Source organism: Xiphias gladius, chromosome 7 (genome assembly GCF_016859285.1).
Source record: "Xiphias gladius isolate SHS-SW01 ecotype Sanya breed wild chromosome 7, ASM1685928v1, whole genome shotgun sequence".
Taxonomy (NCBI): domain Eukaryota; kingdom Metazoa; phylum Chordata; class Actinopteri; order Istiophoriformes; family Xiphiidae; genus Xiphias; species Xiphias gladius.
Window position 1 is genome coordinate 19,261,090 of NC_053406.1, and position 19,423 is coordinate 19,280,512.

The following is a 19,423-nucleotide window of genomic DNA, read 5'->3' on the forward strand; positions in this document are numbered from 1 at the left end:
CTCGGCATAAATCCTCATCTATATGGTGTCCTTACTCTTCATATCTTATCAGTTACTTCCAACATAACATAATTTAAGACACAACCCAAACTAGAAAGGGTAGGTTTAGATTACGTGGGACTATTTGAGGACCTCCAACTGCAGCCACTGATTACTATAGCTCAAGGACCTCAATGTACATTATTTTCATTCATGAAAATGTGATCTTCATTAAGAAGTGGCAGAAAAATAAACCATATAAATGATAATATGCTACGACTAATAATATAGCATTTTTCTACATGTTACTATAATTTAATGAGATTCCCCTAAGATTATAAACATTAAGATTTTGTTAATGTCCTATAAAGGCCTGAATTATTGACACTGCAAGCTGTCTCCTATAGTCACGATCAGCCTGCATCCAAATATGACATTGCCCACAGTTACAGTAAATGTTACATCACAAATGAACTGCTAATGTCAAAGCCATAGTTCCCATGTTGCATTCAAATTTGCCTTGTGCTTTCCTGTTTGGAAACAGAAAAACCACAGACCAACAAGTAGATTTATCGTTGGTGTTTTCTTGGTATTTCTCTTGGTATTGTGGTATAATTTAGATAGACCATCATTCTCTGCTCATACATCATCTGTCAAGTTTATTTCAAACTTAACACATGGTGCAGTTGTAAATAAGACTTAATTTGCTGCTCAGTTTTTGGGACAGACCAACAATCTTCATCCATTTGTTGGCAGCTTATCTTGGGGTTCCAACCGTATTCTGCATCCATAATTGGAAATGTCTTGAAGGCAGAGAATATTAAATGTAATTACCCTCTTTGGTTTATGTCAGTATGTCTTTATTTCTTGGCTTATTCCTCTTAAGTCTTAAGAACGCAAGTATTGATGTGACATGCAATTTAAAGCTACTCTGAGGCAGCGTCAACCTCGTCTTTGAATGTTTGTGGTCAGTCTCCCTGACATTATTTTGTCGATAGAAAATTCCACTTGGTCTTTTGTCTATGTATCTGAAATTCTTGCAAGATGCCTTTGCATTGTAACTTCGCATTCCTGCTTTCATTTATTGTATTATAGATGGTCGATATAGATCGATTTTGATGGGAAGGGGATTGAATTTTTTTCAACTTAGTACACTTTTTGTTAAAGCTAAGTTTTTGGATGAAGAGCCCTAGTCTGAAGAGGCATTTTAATATGGAATGTCAAGTTTAACTGCGGGGAGACTGCATGTTTCCCCAAAACTAGGTCACTCTTACCTACTTGAATCGTTTATTTTTCTTTAGGTCTCTCAACCAGTCTTCTGTAGTGGGCCTTAAAATCTAGGAAATTTACCACAGATTTTGGCATGTAACTCCTGCTTGTATGCAAGACTTATAAGCCTAAGGTTAGTTTTGCCAATTAGTGGTACATAGCACCTTCTGATGCTCTCGGGCCATCTTCCTTTCTACTCATTTTTAAGTCCTTGTTCCGGTGTTAATAATCAACAGTCATAGTTTCAATGTTCTTTCATGGAACTCTGTTAGAACTCGAGGTGTACAAAGTTTACAGCAGGTTTAAGAGTTTGTGTTTGATGATTAGCAGTTCAGTGAAATAACAGTGCAGTTTAATGGCTGGGTTTTTGAAATGAGAAAATACAAGTCTGAGAATTCACTTCGAATTTAATTTTTTTTTTTTTTTTTAATAAATCAGTAGATTTTGTTTAAAAATTTTAAAACAAGTATGTTGTTCCTTGTGAAAAGAGGTTTTGGAATCTATTCATTTGTGCATGTCATTCTGCACACCCTTGATATTGATTGGCATATGGGAAATCAATTACAAAACAAGTAAGCAAGCAACAAGATCAAGATACTACAGCCTAGTGCTAGCGGCACTATAAGGCTACACTTGCACAGTAATGTCTTGAGCTAAATGCTAACACGAGCATTCTAACATAATAACAATGACAATGCTACCATCCTAATCATTAACAAGTATAATGTTTACTATGTAGTTTAGTTACCATTTGCTAATTAGCACTAAACACAAAGTACAGCTGAAGCTGATGACCTGATTGTCATAAACCAAAGCATTGGAGAAAGTGACATGATCACCAAAGTTTTTTCAGTTCATTGTAAGGAATTGGTACAAGGATTGTACCAGATTTCATGGCTATGGTTGTCAAGACTTTTTGTTATGATCTTATGTTTCAGTATGGACCAATGTGGTGGACTGATCAAGAGACCAACATTGCCATCCCTAGAGCCTTGCCCTTAGCATGGCTAAAAATACTGTCCTAAATTAAGGCATTAAGATAATGTCACATTTATCAGTAAGCTAACTATGTTCGCAATTTGTGTCATAGGCAAAAATGCTTTCTAAAATGAGTGTATATGTAATTCTCAGCTTAATGTAGTCTTCTCTTATCTACTGTGCACGATCCTTTAACTTCTATCATGTGGAGATCCCCATGCTGTCTCAGCCCTACTTGGGTTTAAAATGTGTTGGTGACTAGGGATTCAGATTCTTATAAAATTTCTAGGACACACAGTTGCTTCTTGTAATTTGGCCAGCCCTTGCTTTGAGTTTTTGCCCTTTAACTGGACTTGAACTACAGTAGCTTGTTAGCTTCTTTAATGTATGAAAAGTGAGCTGTTGGTTGGAGAGCAATTACTCTGTCTTCTTGTTCATAACTATCTGCGAAGACGAGCCACGGCTCTGCCTTCGATGTGAGAGAACCAATTAGTACTTCGGCTACAGAATAATTTAATTTGGAAAACTCCCTGAGTGTGTAGGTGTGTTGTTGTTGTATTCTAATATTCTACAGAATAATAAGAAAAACATTTAGTGAGACACAGGGAAGAGGATGGGAGATCATGTGATGCAAATTCCCAGTGGGACATTCATCCTTCTGAATGTCAGCTTGCTTTGAGGATATGAGAATCGTTTGGCATTTTTAGTTTTAGTATAGGAAAACCAGTGTTGTGAAGTATACTGACAGCTTTTACGATCTGGCTCTCTGCTTTTTGACTTCATGACATTTATTCAATGCACATGATTGATCCAGTCAAATGAAAGTTTTCTGATATCTTAACACTTAGGCTAAACTGACCTTGCTTATCTTGATAGTTTTTTCTTATATTATCAATTTACCTGTTCCTCTATTAGTAAGCCATTTATGTAGGGATTATACTGTAGAATCATTTGTCAGTGAATTAGGTACACCTAGCTAAAACTAACACAGTCTAATACAACAGTCCTGCAATAAATCAGACATTCATGAAGGTTATAAGGTCAAGTTTTGGTTTAAATGGATTTGTTAGTTATTAATTCAGCTTTATGGTTATTTTGGAGGCTGTACTTTTTGGTGCTGTTATACGGCATTGCTTTATACTAATAGGTGTTATATTTAGATATTTTTGGGTTGAAACAAAACCCAAAACGTTATATCCTTCACCAGGGTAGGATTTTTGCAGGGCTGTATTAGACTGCATTAGTTTTAGCTGGATGCACTAATAAACTTGCAACTAAGTGTACAATATATACATTGTACTATTAAACATATTGAATAACTATAATAGTGCTTTTGCAATATAATATAATAATTACTTTTGCAATTAATTTTCTCTTCAAATGCAATGCTGTGATAAGCATATAGCATATTTCTTCATGATTCTGCAGCCTCTGCATTGCTCTGAGAACATTACAGAGTATACAAAAAATCCTGAACTAGTAACCTTTCTTCATTTTTGACTGCACCGTCTATGTCTCTTCCCAGCATAATGTCAAAGGGAATAAGTGTCTGAACAGCAGCTCATGGACTTATCTATAGGGCTTTTATCATTTGACATTCATGGGACCCTTTTACTTTATTAGACTTCTTATAATGGGTCACATTAGAGCTGAACCTTTATTTTTTCTACTGTTGAATTGTGATCTAATTCTGTGTTTCAGTCACCACTTTCTGTTCTGGTATCAGACATTGTAATTGTGTGCATAGTATGTTTTTGAGGATTTTTCCTAGGTTGAGAACCATTGCTGATATAAAGCGCTTTCAGACACTGAATGTGATAATGGGCTGTACAAATAAACTTCTCTTGACTTGAATAATCATTGTCATGCCTCTGCTGCACATGAGTTGCCTGTTTGTTTTTGCCTACATGTATACCCACTGTACTTATTACCTCAGCCCAATTAAAATAAAATCCTTGTCCATAAAATTAGCACAGCATTGTTTTAGTTAGTAGTTCATATGAAAAGAGAATGCATGCGGTTTTGATGCCTGGTTTTCATGTTCTTTCACTTTGAACATCAAATCCTGCTGACAAAAACAAAACAGTTTTGCTCATATAAAAATAACATTTTCAAAATGATTCATTGTCATGTATCTAATTGATTACAGTGCATTGTGCTTCGTGTTAAATTGACTTAAATGAGGATAATTTGACAGCAGAGACAGTGTAAACTACAGTGAGTTTCTACCTAACACTTGTGCTCTAATGGGATGAGGGATCATACTCTACATACCTGTTAAATATCAGTCTCTGGAAGATATAGCTAACGTTATTTGGTGTATTGAAATTTGGGTATAATGAGCAAGTTTTTCAGAGTCTAAACTCAGCAATGTATTCGATGCCTATTTTTGATAAACCTAATATGAATGTAAGTATGAATGATGGTGAATTAGCCTGTGTGCAACAAAAGTATTATATAAGTATTATCACTAGTATCTATCGGTTTTCCTTTTACTGTTGGCCTCATATTTTGTGGTTCTACCACTTGATTTCATAAAGTGATCACATAATTGATTATTTATTTGATTGGTATCAGTACTTGATTCATAATCAGTACAAGAAAATCTACTTTAAAGCCACTTTTTGTAACTTTTACCTCTGAGTGGAAGCCACCATGACTGGCAACCATTCACACTAATAACAGTAACTGTTTGGATTAATAGTGACATCACTGAAACAAAAATAGATAATCAATAAAAATATACAATATGTGGGTAACATTCTTACACTTTTTAATCTAGGGGTTTCTTTTGTTCAGGTTTAGCCTTTTCAGTATCAGTAATTTTGCTCTTGTATGTTTTTCTGGGATGTTGTGTCAAGAGATTAAGCAATTAATTGAGAAAAATAACCAATAACTGATCAGTTGTTGTAAAAATCGAGCTTCTCGAATGTGAATATTTGCTGATTTTCTTAGTCTTTTATTATGGTTTACTGTATACCTTTGGGATGTGGACTTCTGGTAAAAAGAAGAAAAAAAAAAACCAAAACAAACAAAAAAAGAACAATTTCAATTTGTTAACTTGGGCTCTGGAAAATTATTATGGGCAATTTAACCATTTTCTCATATTTCATAAACCATGCTCTCAAGTTTGTTTTTTGTTTTTCAAACAAGCTAGTAATTCGTAGCTATTTTTTTTCTAGTTATATATAGCAGTGATCACTCTAGGACATTTTATGTGTTAGTGCCCAGTATTTGAGCCAATTAATTGTTCATGTTAAACACATTTAGAAATTTTTATTTACAGTTTATCAAGTAAATCCAAAAGAAGGAATTAGACAAAAGTTGTAATTAAAAATCTGATTTAAGATCTGCTTAAACTAATGACAACGTGTTAGTTGTTACAGGGTTCATAAGTTTAATATACAAGAATTAATCAACCGTCGTAAACAATCATGAAAGGACAGAATATCAGTTACTTAGGGGAAACGTTTGTGAACTTTTGGCTGTCCTGTGATTGAAATGTGATTAAAAATTATCTTTACATTTTCACATTTGAAGGAATGTCACTTTGGAAAATGAACTTTTGTTAAAACAGATGCAAATAAATCAATCACTGCCTGTTCGCTTACATGTGTTTGCATTGTAGAAAACATTTTGCCTGTTCACTCCAGTTCATCTTCACTAGACACATCTTCTCTCCCTATGTCACTTTTGCCAACTGTCACCCTGACCTGCAGTGTGTGTGTGCACACTAGTGGTGGTACATGCACATGCACATATGCTTGCTCATACATAGTATAGACTGGGATTTTCGGCCCGGTTTAATCAACCACAGGAACCCTTGACTACCCCCTTGGGAGATTCTACAGGAAGCAAGTGAAATTTTATTCTGATTAAGCTCAAAAGTGTTTGAGGCCATACTTGTGTCTCAGTCAAATAACAGAATTTTTTATTTTTTTTAATTAGATGGCACACATTGATGGGTCTAAATCTGCAGGTCTAATCAGCCTGTAGGATACTTTAAATGTCAATGTTTTCTGTTTCAGATATTGTATAATAATATAATAGTATAATAATCTCTTAAAAAAGGAAACAGTTTTAAGCATCCCTGCATTCTTAAGCAGTGTGTCATGTATTAGTTGCCAAGTTTCTGATTTTGTCTTATAAATGTTTTTCTCTGTTGTAGTTTCGCTGGAAGTGCAGATCACACCAAGTTATGGTGAGATTAGTCTTGGAGAGTCCAAGTTCTTCATGTGTGAAGGTAAGTTAATCAAACTCTCCAGACTATTGTCCTTCTAACCCCTTAAACCTTGGTGGGTCAGTCAATACAAACACATGTTTTGCATTTAAACATTGTTCAGACCCACACAGCTGTAAGTTTCCAAAGATACCAAATATGAAATAAGAAGGACGAGAAATTTAGATTATGGAACAACGTAGCGTCTTGGAATTTTTCACTTTCTAAACATCATAGAGCATCAGAGAAGACTTGGAAGAAGCTGATACAGAATATACATTTGTCAATTATTATGAAAAAAGATAATGTCTACAACCTTGAAGCTACTTAAGGGAAGGCAAAACTGCATGTGAAGGCATTAAATCTGCTCCTAAACAACTGGTTTTCAGCTTTTACTCATGTTTTGAGATTTTTGTAAAGATACAGCATAGAGTGATTTTAAATAGACAAAAAGTCAGGTCAGCAGAACCAGAGGTCTCTGTTTTGTGTTTATATTCTCATTACGATAGCAAAATAATAATTTGTTCATATATCAGATCAGCTTAATGTAAAAAAACAGAAACAAAATTTGAACAACTTCTTCTAAGAATTCTGCCAGAAAATGGCCTGATTCAAGTTGGCACGTTAGTACTATGAGTGCACACTGCACAGATATTTTCATAAATAACTGGCACTCGAAGGCAAAAGCAAAGCAGCTTTATTTATAGAGCACATTTAAAAACAGAGGCAATTCAAAGTGCTTTACAAAGGCGAAGAAAAGCATTAGAATGACATTCAAACACAATAAGCAATAAAAAACAATAAAATCAATTATGGTAAAATGAAATGAGATTTTAAAAAAATAGATCAAATTAAATAAAATACAGAAAATGAAAATAAAATACAGATAGACAAAAATAAAAATAGATCAGAAATACAGTTAAAATCCTGTTACAGTGCAGTAATAAGTTGTAAGCTGCCCCAAATGCAACAAAGGAAATAAAACTGCAATAGAGAAACCAATCAGTCAAAGGCATAGGAGAACAGCAGAGGTCTTAATTTAGATTTAGAAATGGCTGGAGTTGTGGCACATCTGAGATCATCAGAAAGTTGGTTCCATCTGTGTGCAGCATAGCAGCTAAAAGCAACTTCATCCTGTGTGGTTCTGACTCCAGGTTTTTCCAGCTGACTACTTCATAAAGATTTAAGAGACCCACTGGGTTTATACTCATCAAGGAGATCAGGAATGTATTTTGATCTGAGATTATTGAGTGATTGTATAAACCAGAAACAGTACTTTTGACTTTAATCAGATGAGGGACAAATGATACAATAATACTGAGTACTAATACAAGTACTTCACATTAACAACTATGCATCCTCTGGTAAAACTACGTCACCTCATAAGCCATATTTTAAGAACATTTAGCGGCATCCTGGTGATCTAAAGGTCTAGGATGCGTATCATGTATCTTTGTGGCTGAAATGTTCTGGTTTTCAATCTAATCAATAAGTGACCTTTGTTGCATGACATCTCCTTTAATGTTCTGGGTTTCCTGTTGCCCCCCACATTTGTTCAAGGTAAGAAAAAAAAAAAAAAACCCAAACCATTTTGAGTTGATTGTTGGCTGATATGTTTGATTTTACTTTTCTGAAACTTTGGTTGTTTCAAACAGCTAAAATGTATAAACCACAGGCTTCATCCCATGCAGAAGAACGTACAACCCACAATGATCAGTCTGCGGGCGCTGATGTTAAACCTGTTCCTTACGGATACTTGTTTTCTTATTTACCGCTCTTTTCTTTGCTCTCAGTTGTAGGCGCTGCCAAGCACATAGACTGGTTTGGACCAAGTGGGGACAGGATAGAACCGAACAGACCAGATATAACAGTAACCCGTAATGATGGGTCATCTTCCACCCTCACACTGTATAAAGCTGGGACTGAGAATGCAGGGACATACAAGTGTGTCGCTACCAATGGAGACCAGCAAGGGGAGTCAACCGTCAAAGTGAAAATCTTTCGTAAGTACCTCCCCAACCTCATACGCTTTCAGAATTATTGAGTGGTATGAGCACAGTAGAAAAAAATCTGTTTATTGAACTCATAGTATTTTATTGACTGCTCAAGGGCAACACATTACTTTTTTTTCTTCTCAAGTGAGGATGGATTTTTCATCTGTTCAATAAACGGTCGGAAGACCATTAGAGAGCTGCTTAATGATCCTGTCTGTTGTGCAGTTCTTGTGAGTAATGGCTTTTATTTTCCATGAATGCCAAACATCAGCAAATGTCCAGAGAGAAAATCCGTTGATTTTCCAAACAGAACGTTTCTATTTCAGTGCTTATTTTAGGTTATTGTTAGAAGTGGTCACCCATGTAGATGTTGCATATGAAAATCAGTATACACTGTCTATCGCAAAATTAGAAAGCAGTTTTATATTTCAGTTTGCTGTTTCTTAATGAGCATTTGTATTAGCTCAGTAAATGTTTAAAAAAAATTGGAAAATTGTGTTTTAATTAGGAAAATTCAACTATTTTTCCATGTGAAGCACCTCATGGAACTACCTTGCTGCCAACTCTCAAACTCACAAACTCGCACAGTCACATTAAGTAAGCTACTGCCACTGTCAGACCACTTATACACGTGCCAACTTCTGCCACCTATAGGAAAGGAAAGTAATAGCAGCAGCAGTTTGTAGATGGAATGCAGCTAAACCCACAGCAAAGAAAATAATACCTGTGCCCCCTGCAGGCAATTAGAGTTACAGCTGCAGTTTTATCTTTTTGGCTGGACTGCAACAGTGAGGCTAGCCCTAGAAAAGCAAATGTTTGTGACTGACTGAGTGACTGAGTGATGAAGTTACACCTTGTCACCAAGTTACCAAAAAAGCATATGCAGCTTATGAGTGCATAGCTAAAATCAGCAAAAGATAAGCTGGGTAATATTGTTAAAAAATATTTTTTTCATGTGTTAAACTTTGTCTGGATGGCCTTACAGTTGGGAAGTTGAGTGTGATTGTTGGATTTTGTCCTGAGTCAAGTTTGAAAGGTAACGTTAGTTCATTCCATACAGCGTAGAACTCCAATCAAATTCCATTAACCACTTGGTTAGTTTTAGAAATAACTGTAGATTAGAAATACTTCAGTTCTGGTAACATATAGTGAGTCAGGGGAGCTTATTTAGAGTGATAATACAGTTGAAATAATGTTCAGCATTGCCTGAGATAGCAAGTTTGAAGGAAAGAAAGTCCTCTCAATCTAGTTACAAGGAAGTTTGTTGTGGTCATGGAATTTATTCATTTTGGTACTGGTTTGTAAAATGGTTCAAAATTTGATTTTTTTGTATGCGGAAATGTGTGGTGATTGTTAAAATTGCCAAGTACTCTTCCAATTTTAGCTTTTTGTTTTGCAGGAAAATTGCCGGTTATTGAAAAAAAAAAAAAAAATTGTTCAACTATGAAGACATCCTCTTGCATGTGGAGGAGTATTTTAAAATAAATGCTGAACAAGTCATACAAAGTGAAGGAGTTTAGATGAGACTTGTTATGTCAGTTAGTAAAAAAATGTGTTTTACATGTTTTATTACAGAAAAAATCACCTTCACAAATGCACCTTCACCCCAAGAGTTTACTGAAGGAGACAATGCCAACATTGTCTGTGATGTCATCAGTTCACCACTTCCCACTGTCCACTGGAAATATAAAGGAGCAAGAATACAGATGGAAAAAGATGGTAAGATTTCTCTGAACAGCATGGGGATCACATTTCAATTTCACTTCCTATGGTGATTATCTCTTGCTATCTGTTTTAACTCGGAACATTTTTAATAGTCCTCAGTTATTAGAATTTTGTTCAACTCTTAACTCTGTGACAAACATTAGATAATGAATATGAATAGTGGGGCTGTTGTCTCCCAGTCGACTGGTCGATAGGTTGGTCGATATGCTCTCGTCTGACCAAATTCTCATTGGCTGGACAATTGCCGGTGTCACTTTGATAAGGAGAAAAGCGCTACATCAATAGCCTTCTAGGATTCATCCATTATTTACTACTGTGGTGGGAGAGACAGACTGCCTTTTAAAAACTGGGGTTGTGAAAACACTCAACCCCGTTTTCATAGCTTTGGATTCGCCTAACCTAATGTTAAATTGTTTTAACATTAATGAACGTGTGTAACGAATGAGTCAGCTCCAAACTAATTGACACCATGTTAAAGAGGTAGTCGGCGTGGCGATGACCAAAAATTTGAGTGTACACTTTGCAAACAAGAGTTTGCATATCACAGCTCAACAACCAACCTGGCATATCATCTAAAAACAGTAGGCTTAACTTGTCTGTGTTAGGATTCTCTGTCAACTTTCGTGTTTAAGGCTTTGAGTGTATATTCCTCAATCTTGTGCTGGGATCACCAGTTGATATAGTTCTATTTTCTGAAATCATATGAATATGGGCAGGTGCACACTGGTCGGCTCTGAGTCTGTTGTTATCATTTCAGTATAAAATTAGTTTAACATTATTTTATATGCTACAAATACTTGATTTTTATGTTTATAATTAATTTAAGCTAATAAGGCTACTAGGTAGAGTGAAGTCAGTGCATTGCTGCCAGTTTCGTTAATCTAGAGATAATGTGCAGATTTTTTTTTTCCCAGCGACCAATTGATTGGTTGAAGAGCAGGTATGATTTCAGTCGTCCGAGATTTTCTTTGGTTGACTACAGCCCTAAGGAATAGTTTTAAATATCATTTGATATTTTGTTTGCATACAGTATGGTTTGCATTATGGTTTACACTTTAAATCCATTTTACTAGAAAGTATATTAGAAATAATCTATGTGTACCTTTTTGTATTTCTTTCAAAAGTGAAAATTGTACTCTTGAATGTGTAAATTAGTAATACAATGTAATCTGGCCACCTCAGAGTATGACATAAACGCAGTATTGCAGTTTCGCAGTGTCAACAAAGATTTGAGGAAAACTCTTAAGACAACCCACATAAAGCTTATTTTAAAACAAAAGTCCCACCTAAAAGCCAAACGAAATGTTACTGGGTTATTTTAACTGTAATGGACATAGACTACTACATCAAAGAAGACTACATCGTCAAAATATAACCACAGTCACGTAATGGCAAACTATAATGGATAGGTAGATCTACCAGTGTTAGAGACTTGAAATTTTTCATGCCTGCTTTTGTTGCCATTATTCTCCAGTGTTTATCCTGTGTTTTGAAAGGAAAAATTAATTTAGTTTTGAAATTGAAAATACAATTGACTCGCTGTTATTCACTCTTGACACTGAGCAATATCTTAAAGTGTAAGATGTTGTTAGTATTGCTTGCTGGAAAATACCAACACAAACTTGTGTGGGTTGTAATAGTATTTTGAATTACCACATGATTAAATTTATTCGCTTCGCGTTTCATCTCAAACAGAGGGGGTTCTTTTGGGCTTTGGTCATATTTCTCTTTTTCTGGAGCTGGTGGAAGGAGAGTTTGACATACTCCCAAATCGGGATTTGACAAACTGGAAATAATATATAATTTGTGCCCAAAAAATACTTGTTATCATCAATTTTTTTTTTTTATCACATTAGCCCTCAGGCCAGCAAAAATAATACATATACCTCACACTAATGTAGCTCGATGAAAATGCATAAATTCAAAATTAAGTTTGTATTAATTACAATGCAGAGATATCAGTGCCTAACAGAAATGATTGTTAAAATGTTGATGATTTGTCCGTCAGATATATCAAAGTAAAGCTTTGCCATGGCCTATTCATTCAGACAAAAGTTTTCTTTCTTTATTGTGTTTCACTCAATCACTACGAACCCTCCTGGTAGCACAGCAGCAGCTGTCCATCATCAAATACTTAATGTGATTGACTTGTGCCTGATGTGCCAAGTGTGTAACACACCTGAACGATACTGCTTATTGATCCAGTACTCCAGTACTGAACGGTACTCTTATAGGCTCTATTTGTGATTTTTTGCATTTACTCTCTTCTTCCTTTTCAGTTCGGTTTAAGGTACTGAGCAACAATCACCTTCAAATCCGTGGCATAAAGAAGACAGATGAGGGCTCATATACCTGCGAGGGTCGGCTCATGGCCCGCGGCGAGATTGATCTGCGGGTCATCAAGGTCGTTGTGAACGGTTAGCTGCTCTTTCTCCCTCGCATCATTTCCTCTTCCTTTTTGTTCCTGTGTGCATGTTTTTGTGCAGCAAGTGTCCCATGACGATTAAATAAGCTGTAGATCCTTAGAGGCGACCAGGCTCAGCATCATTGTGGAAACAGTTGCCCCGAGCAACCATGTATCAAAGATGTTTCATGCTAATGAAGTCTGTTTCTTGCAACTTCTGAGCCTAGCAAATGAGTATGCCTAAAATAAGTGTTCTGAATTTGTCACTACTTCTGTTTCTGTTTTCCCTCCTGCTATCTGTCTGTGTATTTATGTGACTATCTGTCTTTGTATGTTTGTATGTATCTACTTATTTATTTTTCTTTCTATCTATTTAATTATTTATCTTATATCTCTGTGTCTCAGTGCTCCCAACCATCAGGGTATGGCAGTCGGAGCTGAATGCCACAGCAGATGTTGGGCAGTCTGCCATGTTGACTTGTGCTGTTGATGGCTATCCTGAACCCATGGTGACTTGGAAAAGGTAAAACTGCTAAGAACTGGAGAGACAAATGCTTTCACACAGTTACAGCAGCCCTTGTCAGATGCTAGCACATTGCCCTAATTAGGGATGGGTACCGGGTATTAAACGGGCCCCTTGGGCTAAATTATTAATGACCGTAGTATCGATAGGCTCTGATGTTATCGGTTCTGCTGTCGGTACTGGAGAAATTAAGAAAATAGATTTCCTATTTATTAGTGTTACATAAAAGTTATCTTGCACATTTTATCTCACCATCTCCGTTTCCAATTAAGACATTTGTCTATGATGCGTTATTGCTGTTCACAGTCCAGAAGAGAGATATCTCTCTCTCTGAGCCTGTGTGCGAGGGGCGGGGGCAGCTTGCTCACATGCTGCAGCACCGTGCAGCACACACATACGCGCACACACACACACACACACACACACACACATCAACACACACATACACACACACATACACTGCTCTTAGTGACAATGGCAGAGATAAAAAAAATATTTAGAGACGATGCTGACAATTCTCGTTGCCACAAGTGCAACAAGTCTTTTGCATGTAAGAGCAGAAACACAGGCTATTTGTCACAACATCTAGCCAAAGTCCATCTGTCCTTGCCCCAAGTATATTATGTACGCTAGCAGCCTGGAGCCTACACACGGAGTTAACAAAATTATACTAATATTATTAAAAGTAACCATTAACAAGCTGATTGTTAAGGGTGTGTTCATAAAGTCAATCTGAAATGATCAGAGCATCATCTGAACTGTTGTTCAGAAATTCAGTTTCAGTGTCAGATCACTCAGAGCGAGTGTGGATTTATTCATTTGATGGCTGCAGGCAAACTACGTTGACAGTAAAAATATTGTCAAAGAAAAAGTCCTGCGTTCAGTTATTTACTTAAGGCCCAGTATGTAGGATTTAGGATGATCTGTTAGCAGAAAAGGAATATAGTATTCATAATTCTTTGAACGGCTAAGAACTGTTAGGCCTTTTGCAGCCTACCTGTGTGCCCTACCCGTGTTGCTCTATACCACTGTATTTTCTTTTGCATTACATTTGTTTTATATTTCCATCATCACAAAATCAGAGTCTATAATAGTGATTTGTTGAAGACATGGCTGTTTCTTTTGCCGTAAAAAATGTTTATTTTATTTATTTTACATTTCAATAATCACAATGTAGTCATTATAGAATGTTCATTTATATACAATACATATGAGAAAATGAAGCACTGTTAATTCTTCTCTTAATTTGTTTCTTTTTGTCTCTTAGAAAATAACAAAAGAACCGATAACAGTACCGTTCAAGTACTGGATCAATAAGCAGTATCTGTAAGAGTGGAAATCTTAAACGTTACCAATCCCTAGCCCTAATAATTTACACAATATGTCTGTTAATTTGTAGAAATAACAAGCAGCTAAGTCAGACATATACATCAAAACATAGTCTATTTAAAAACAAACAGAAAAAAAAACACTGAAGATGCCTTACTTCACCTAATAATAAAGTTATTGCTGTTGCATGTAAGGAACTTAGTCCTTTCACTTTCATCCCCAGCAGAGGTTAAATCTGCAACAGACTAATGAGGTAGGCCTAATCAAAAATAATGAGCTGTTTGGGTTGTTTATGTGCCATACATACCATATACCAATTAATATCTTGAAAATAAACAAACCTTGTTCCTGCGTCTTCAGATTTGCCCCCTTAGTTTCTAAATTGGCTTATTTCACTGAGTCATTTCCTCTTAAATAAGAAATATTTATTAAACATGAAATTCATTATAGCCTATTAAACTCCAATGTAATGAAGGTTGTTGAAGCCTATAATACAGCAGGATTGCATGAAAATGTCATTGTACTCCCCATCAATGACTAGTAAGGAAAAAGTGTTTATAGAAACAGAATACGAAGGCTCCACCTGAAAACTAAGTTATGCTGCTTCTCAAGCCCTGTAAAATGTGGCTTTTATGGACTGAATATCTTGTCCAGAACTTATCAGTAGGAAAATTGGTTTGCCAGTTGGCAAATTTAAACACTGTCAGTGAAATAACCATACAGTAAAATACCCACATCAGGTATGGTATTGGTCATATGCACCAGTTTACATATAGTGCACTGTAGGTTCAGTTGGGATATTCTACTAACTGGTTTATTCATTGCAACAGGATATTTAATCACAAGGTATCAAAGCTGCATCTAAACAGTGAAACCTGAAGAGTGTCATCAAGAGCCACATTATACTGTGTGTCAGAATACAGCCATTGATAGGCGCCTGCTTTGTTAAACTGTTCCCGTTCATTTTGTTTCCAAGACAGCAGTTAGCTTTGTAGACTGGGGGGTCACAAAGTGCAAAGAGCCCAGGAGCACCTGTTGGTCTTGGTTTTTAGTTTAATCATTTTTTAATACTTGTGCAGTTAGACAGCACCCACAACTTCTTGAAAGCTGTCTTGAAGCCTAAAACATATGATTGCAGACAGTTAGAGGTGAGAGAACATTATGTCTTTTGCATTTCTGGCAATAGTGACAAGCAATTTACACTCTACTAGGACAAAATGAAAATACATGAGTCATTTATTTTAAATTGCCTCTTCATACCAAATCTCAAAAGGCTTGCAAAAGAAAAACATTATTGCTCACACATTTTTCATCACTGCACTTCTACTTCATCATTGGATCCTTTCCACTTTGTCATTCCTCTAGAAACTACTGCATATTTTCTAAAGCTCTAAGGGTCATGTTTAAGAACCAGTTTAATTGTTTTGAAGAACAGCAACCTGTTAACGAGCAGTTTAAAGATACTGTTTGAAATTGATTGGATAGATGGGTATAATGTTCAACACTCATGTTTTCCACAGGAATGAAGTGGTTCTCCAGGCAGGAGAGAAGTATAGCTTTAATGAAGATGGCTCAGAAATGAAAATGATGGATGTTACAAAGCTGGATGAAGGCGAGTACACCTGCATTGCCAAAAACAAGGCTGGGGAAAGTGAACAGGAGCTCAGTCTAAAAGTGTTTGGTAAGGAGAAACATTTTATATGCATACATGAATTAAAGTGACAATATAAAATGTGTCAAGTGTGTGGGAATAAAGTATAAGAGTATGTAGGTGGGGGGAAGAACAATAGTATGGTTATGTGTCTTGTTTTCTAAGGGATACTAAATGAGGTGTTGTTTCAGCGTGGGTTGTGATTGTTTCATGTAAGGATGGAGATTAAGGATTTAGACAACTGGCCAAGTGGGATGAGCTCAGCTGAACTCTACGAATTGCTTTTCTTTTTTCCTAGTTTTTGCCCACTGCGTTATGCTCCCTTTACTTTGTCATACAATGATGACAATAATTTCATTTATAAACACAATATCAGTTCATCCAGTCATTTCAATTAAATTTACATTAAGTTAGCTGGTGCAGTTTATTTTCCTAAACAATAAAAGTGGCCAAAGTCTGGTTCTTTAGAGCTTCGTGGGTAAACAATCGCCATATAACTACTCAAGACACCTTTCAAAGCACATTATTTACCTCATTATCTCAAGGATTTTCTTGCAATCACAAAGCTCCGGTCTCCTTACATCAATGTGGAAAAGGCTGCAATCATGTGTGTCCTTGTAGGCTTGTAATTTCTTAATATAATAGCTGCAAATGTGTTTTCCTATCACGTTTTTTGCCCCGATGCTGATTGGAGTTCTTTAATATATGGTACCTGTCAATACCAAATCTGACTGGATATTCATACTTTTTAATATAATACAGTTGCACAGTGCACACTTAGCCGCGATGCCCTATAAAGCTTGGTTTCAAATCTTTAGTATTTCTTAAGTATTTCTCTATAATATCTACCATTCATTCCTGAACAAACAGCAGGTAATGGTAAAGTTAATGTTCTTAGGTATTATTTATCAAGAGATTAACACTAAAATCTGAGTGCCATCCAGATTGTGTGGGTGTGTTTTGATCAGTTTGATTGACAGCACCGTCAGCTTATGCTAAACGACCTCACAACTGTCATTTGATTTTGATTCAAATGTTGCTAAATTCCGATTGGTACAAGGAAAGTACGTGACAACCCCTCTCTCCAACTGAACCTCACCCACTTCAAACCAGTGAGACGATTACAGAGAGACACAGAAACACAGACATCTCTCATGTGAAATATGCAAAACCGGTCTATCTTTAGAAGAAGATTGTGTTCATGTGCAATGTAAGGAAATAGGTTTTCAGATCCTTTCAATACGGCAACACTGAAATTAGTCAAGCAAATTGTTTGAGTGCTGAATAGCTCAGAACTTAGAATATATGTTCTGCATTAATACCTTTGGAGAAAAGTATGTGTGAGTGTCAGAGCTATAGTAACAGCAAGGTTTAGGCAGGATTTCGTTCTTTCTTCACTCTCCAGTGTGAATAAAATTAGCTGACAGCCAGCAGAAGAAGCTTTTATAACCATTGTGCACCTGCAGAATACTTGAAATAAAAAAGACTCTACTTGCTGACAAACAGCATCAGTGTGGTTACTGTTATTGAAACCCCTGCCCCTGTTCATTTGTTTGTGCTGTTCCAAGGTCCTCTTGCTCACAATGCTGTATGCTAGAAAATTGTTCCAGTGTTTTAATGATAAAGGAAGGATTTGAATGGATCAGGGTTTACATTGCTGATACAATCCATATAAAAAAATGATACTCAGTTCTAATCCCATGCCTGCAGATCAGTTTGTGACACCCCTGGCTGTCAATATAAACTGTTGCATTTTCAAATCCTTAATTCAGAAATAACATTCACTGATTCATTCAACCTTGATTTAATTCTCGAAGAATCATTGAGGGCATGCCCTCATTTTCAATTATGTCGAGAGTACACTTAAAACAGATTTAATTTCAATTTTTTAAGTTTTTAATGAGAAAACAAACAGGAACAAAATGACGAGACAGATGTTCCTTTGTTCATTAAATACTTATTGGTTGAAATTACTGCATTTTAATACAAGGTAGCAGTTGTTTTCTTGTGCTGAATACTGTAAATTATATTCACTATATTGAATATGCTTTCAATTAGCAAACACATTGCCTTATCCATGCATCCTTCATGGAGTGGAATGAAAAAGATAGCACTGAGTAATACACATCATTACACTTAAGAAGTGGTACTTCAATTTGCTTTGCTCTGCTCATGTCACAGTTGTGGCATCATGCTGTGCTGTTAGCTCAGGTGTTTTTAACGTGAGTTTGCTGAAAGTAAACAAAAATGAAGACCGGCTCCTTTGAGATACGCTAAACAAATGGTTACATGATTTAAGTTTGTATCCACACATGGTTATCACAACTTTGCTGCCGCTGGGACTCGGAAAGCTTAAATACAGTTTTGCTGCCAAAAAAATCCCCTTCACCTGTCAAGCTACTGATCCTCATTCTCCCTTTGAACTCATCCCAAATCCACAGAGTTGCTCTTTTACTTATTGTACTTGTGCTGCCAAACCACCTGGCTGTCTTGTTATGCTTGTGCGGCTGTGATGACTTTGTGTTTGTGTTTTACAGTCAAACCTAAGATCACATACATCGTAAACCAGAGCACTTCAGAGATGGAGGAACAGGTAACTCTGACTTGTGAGGCTTCAGGTGATCCAACTCCCACCATCAACTGGAGCTACGGTGAGCAGGTCTTCACTGAAGGAGAGCAGGTAAAATAATAAAGGCAATATGGATGACAGTAGTAGCTAATTAACTGAATAAGGCCCGGTGTCCTGCCAGCAGTTTTGCTTTTGAAGTTAATGAACCACACCTGGCATAAAGTAGCCTGATATTATCTGTGTCCCAGTTGCATGCTATACATGCATTTTAACCTCGCAGTTTTTAAGTAACCAGAACACATTTGGAAAATTACATAATAAAAACACTCTGTGGGTGCTTGAAGAAAAAAGGGAAAAATGACAGGTGATGGTTGTATATTGTCTCAGCAGCACAGAAAATAATTAATGTAGAAATAAATCCATGAAAACATTTACATTACTTGCACTTTGTAATACCTCCAAATTAGAAATAGGTAATTAATGTATTTCTGAAGTTGTTTTTTGACTGATATCAGTTAATCTCATGCATCAGTTCCTCTGTGTACAAAATGAAAAATTTTGTGTACATTTCTTGTATTCCAGTTGTTTTATAATATACATTATAAGGCATTAGTATAGTATAGTATAGTATAGTATAGTATAGTATAGTATGTGGAAATTGGACACAGAAACTAGTAACCATCTGGGAGGAAAACAAAACTTCCAAGACACCGGTGTCTCAAGGAGAGGAATTGATTACCTTTAACCTAAATTTGAAGGGTATATTGATCATGTGCAGAGAGG

The 19,423-nt window shown here is 36.1% G+C and overlaps 1 protein-coding gene across 8 annotated transcripts in view; it reads left to right on the plus strand.

Moving 5' to 3' along the window:
- Nucleotides 1-19,423, plus strand: part of ncam1b (neural cell adhesion molecule 1b) — a 73,942-nt gene that overhangs the window by 24,533 nt on the left and 29,986 nt on the right. For all 8 annotated transcript variants that reach the window (XM_040130581.1, XM_040130584.1, XM_040130583.1 and 5 more), the window contains exons 2-8: nt 6,395-6,469; nt 8,239-8,448; nt 10,015-10,158; nt 12,444-12,581; nt 12,974-13,091; nt 15,941-16,101; nt 18,609-18,751. In XM_040130581.1, coding sequence (XP_039986515.1) covers nt 6,395-6,469; nt 8,239-8,448; nt 10,015-10,158; nt 12,444-12,581; nt 12,974-13,091; nt 15,941-16,101; nt 18,609-18,751 — 989 coding nt within the window. The remainder of the gene's footprint in view (nt 1-6,394; nt 6,470-8,238; nt 8,449-10,014; nt 10,159-12,443; nt 12,582-12,973; nt 13,092-15,940; nt 16,102-18,608; nt 18,752-19,423) is intronic.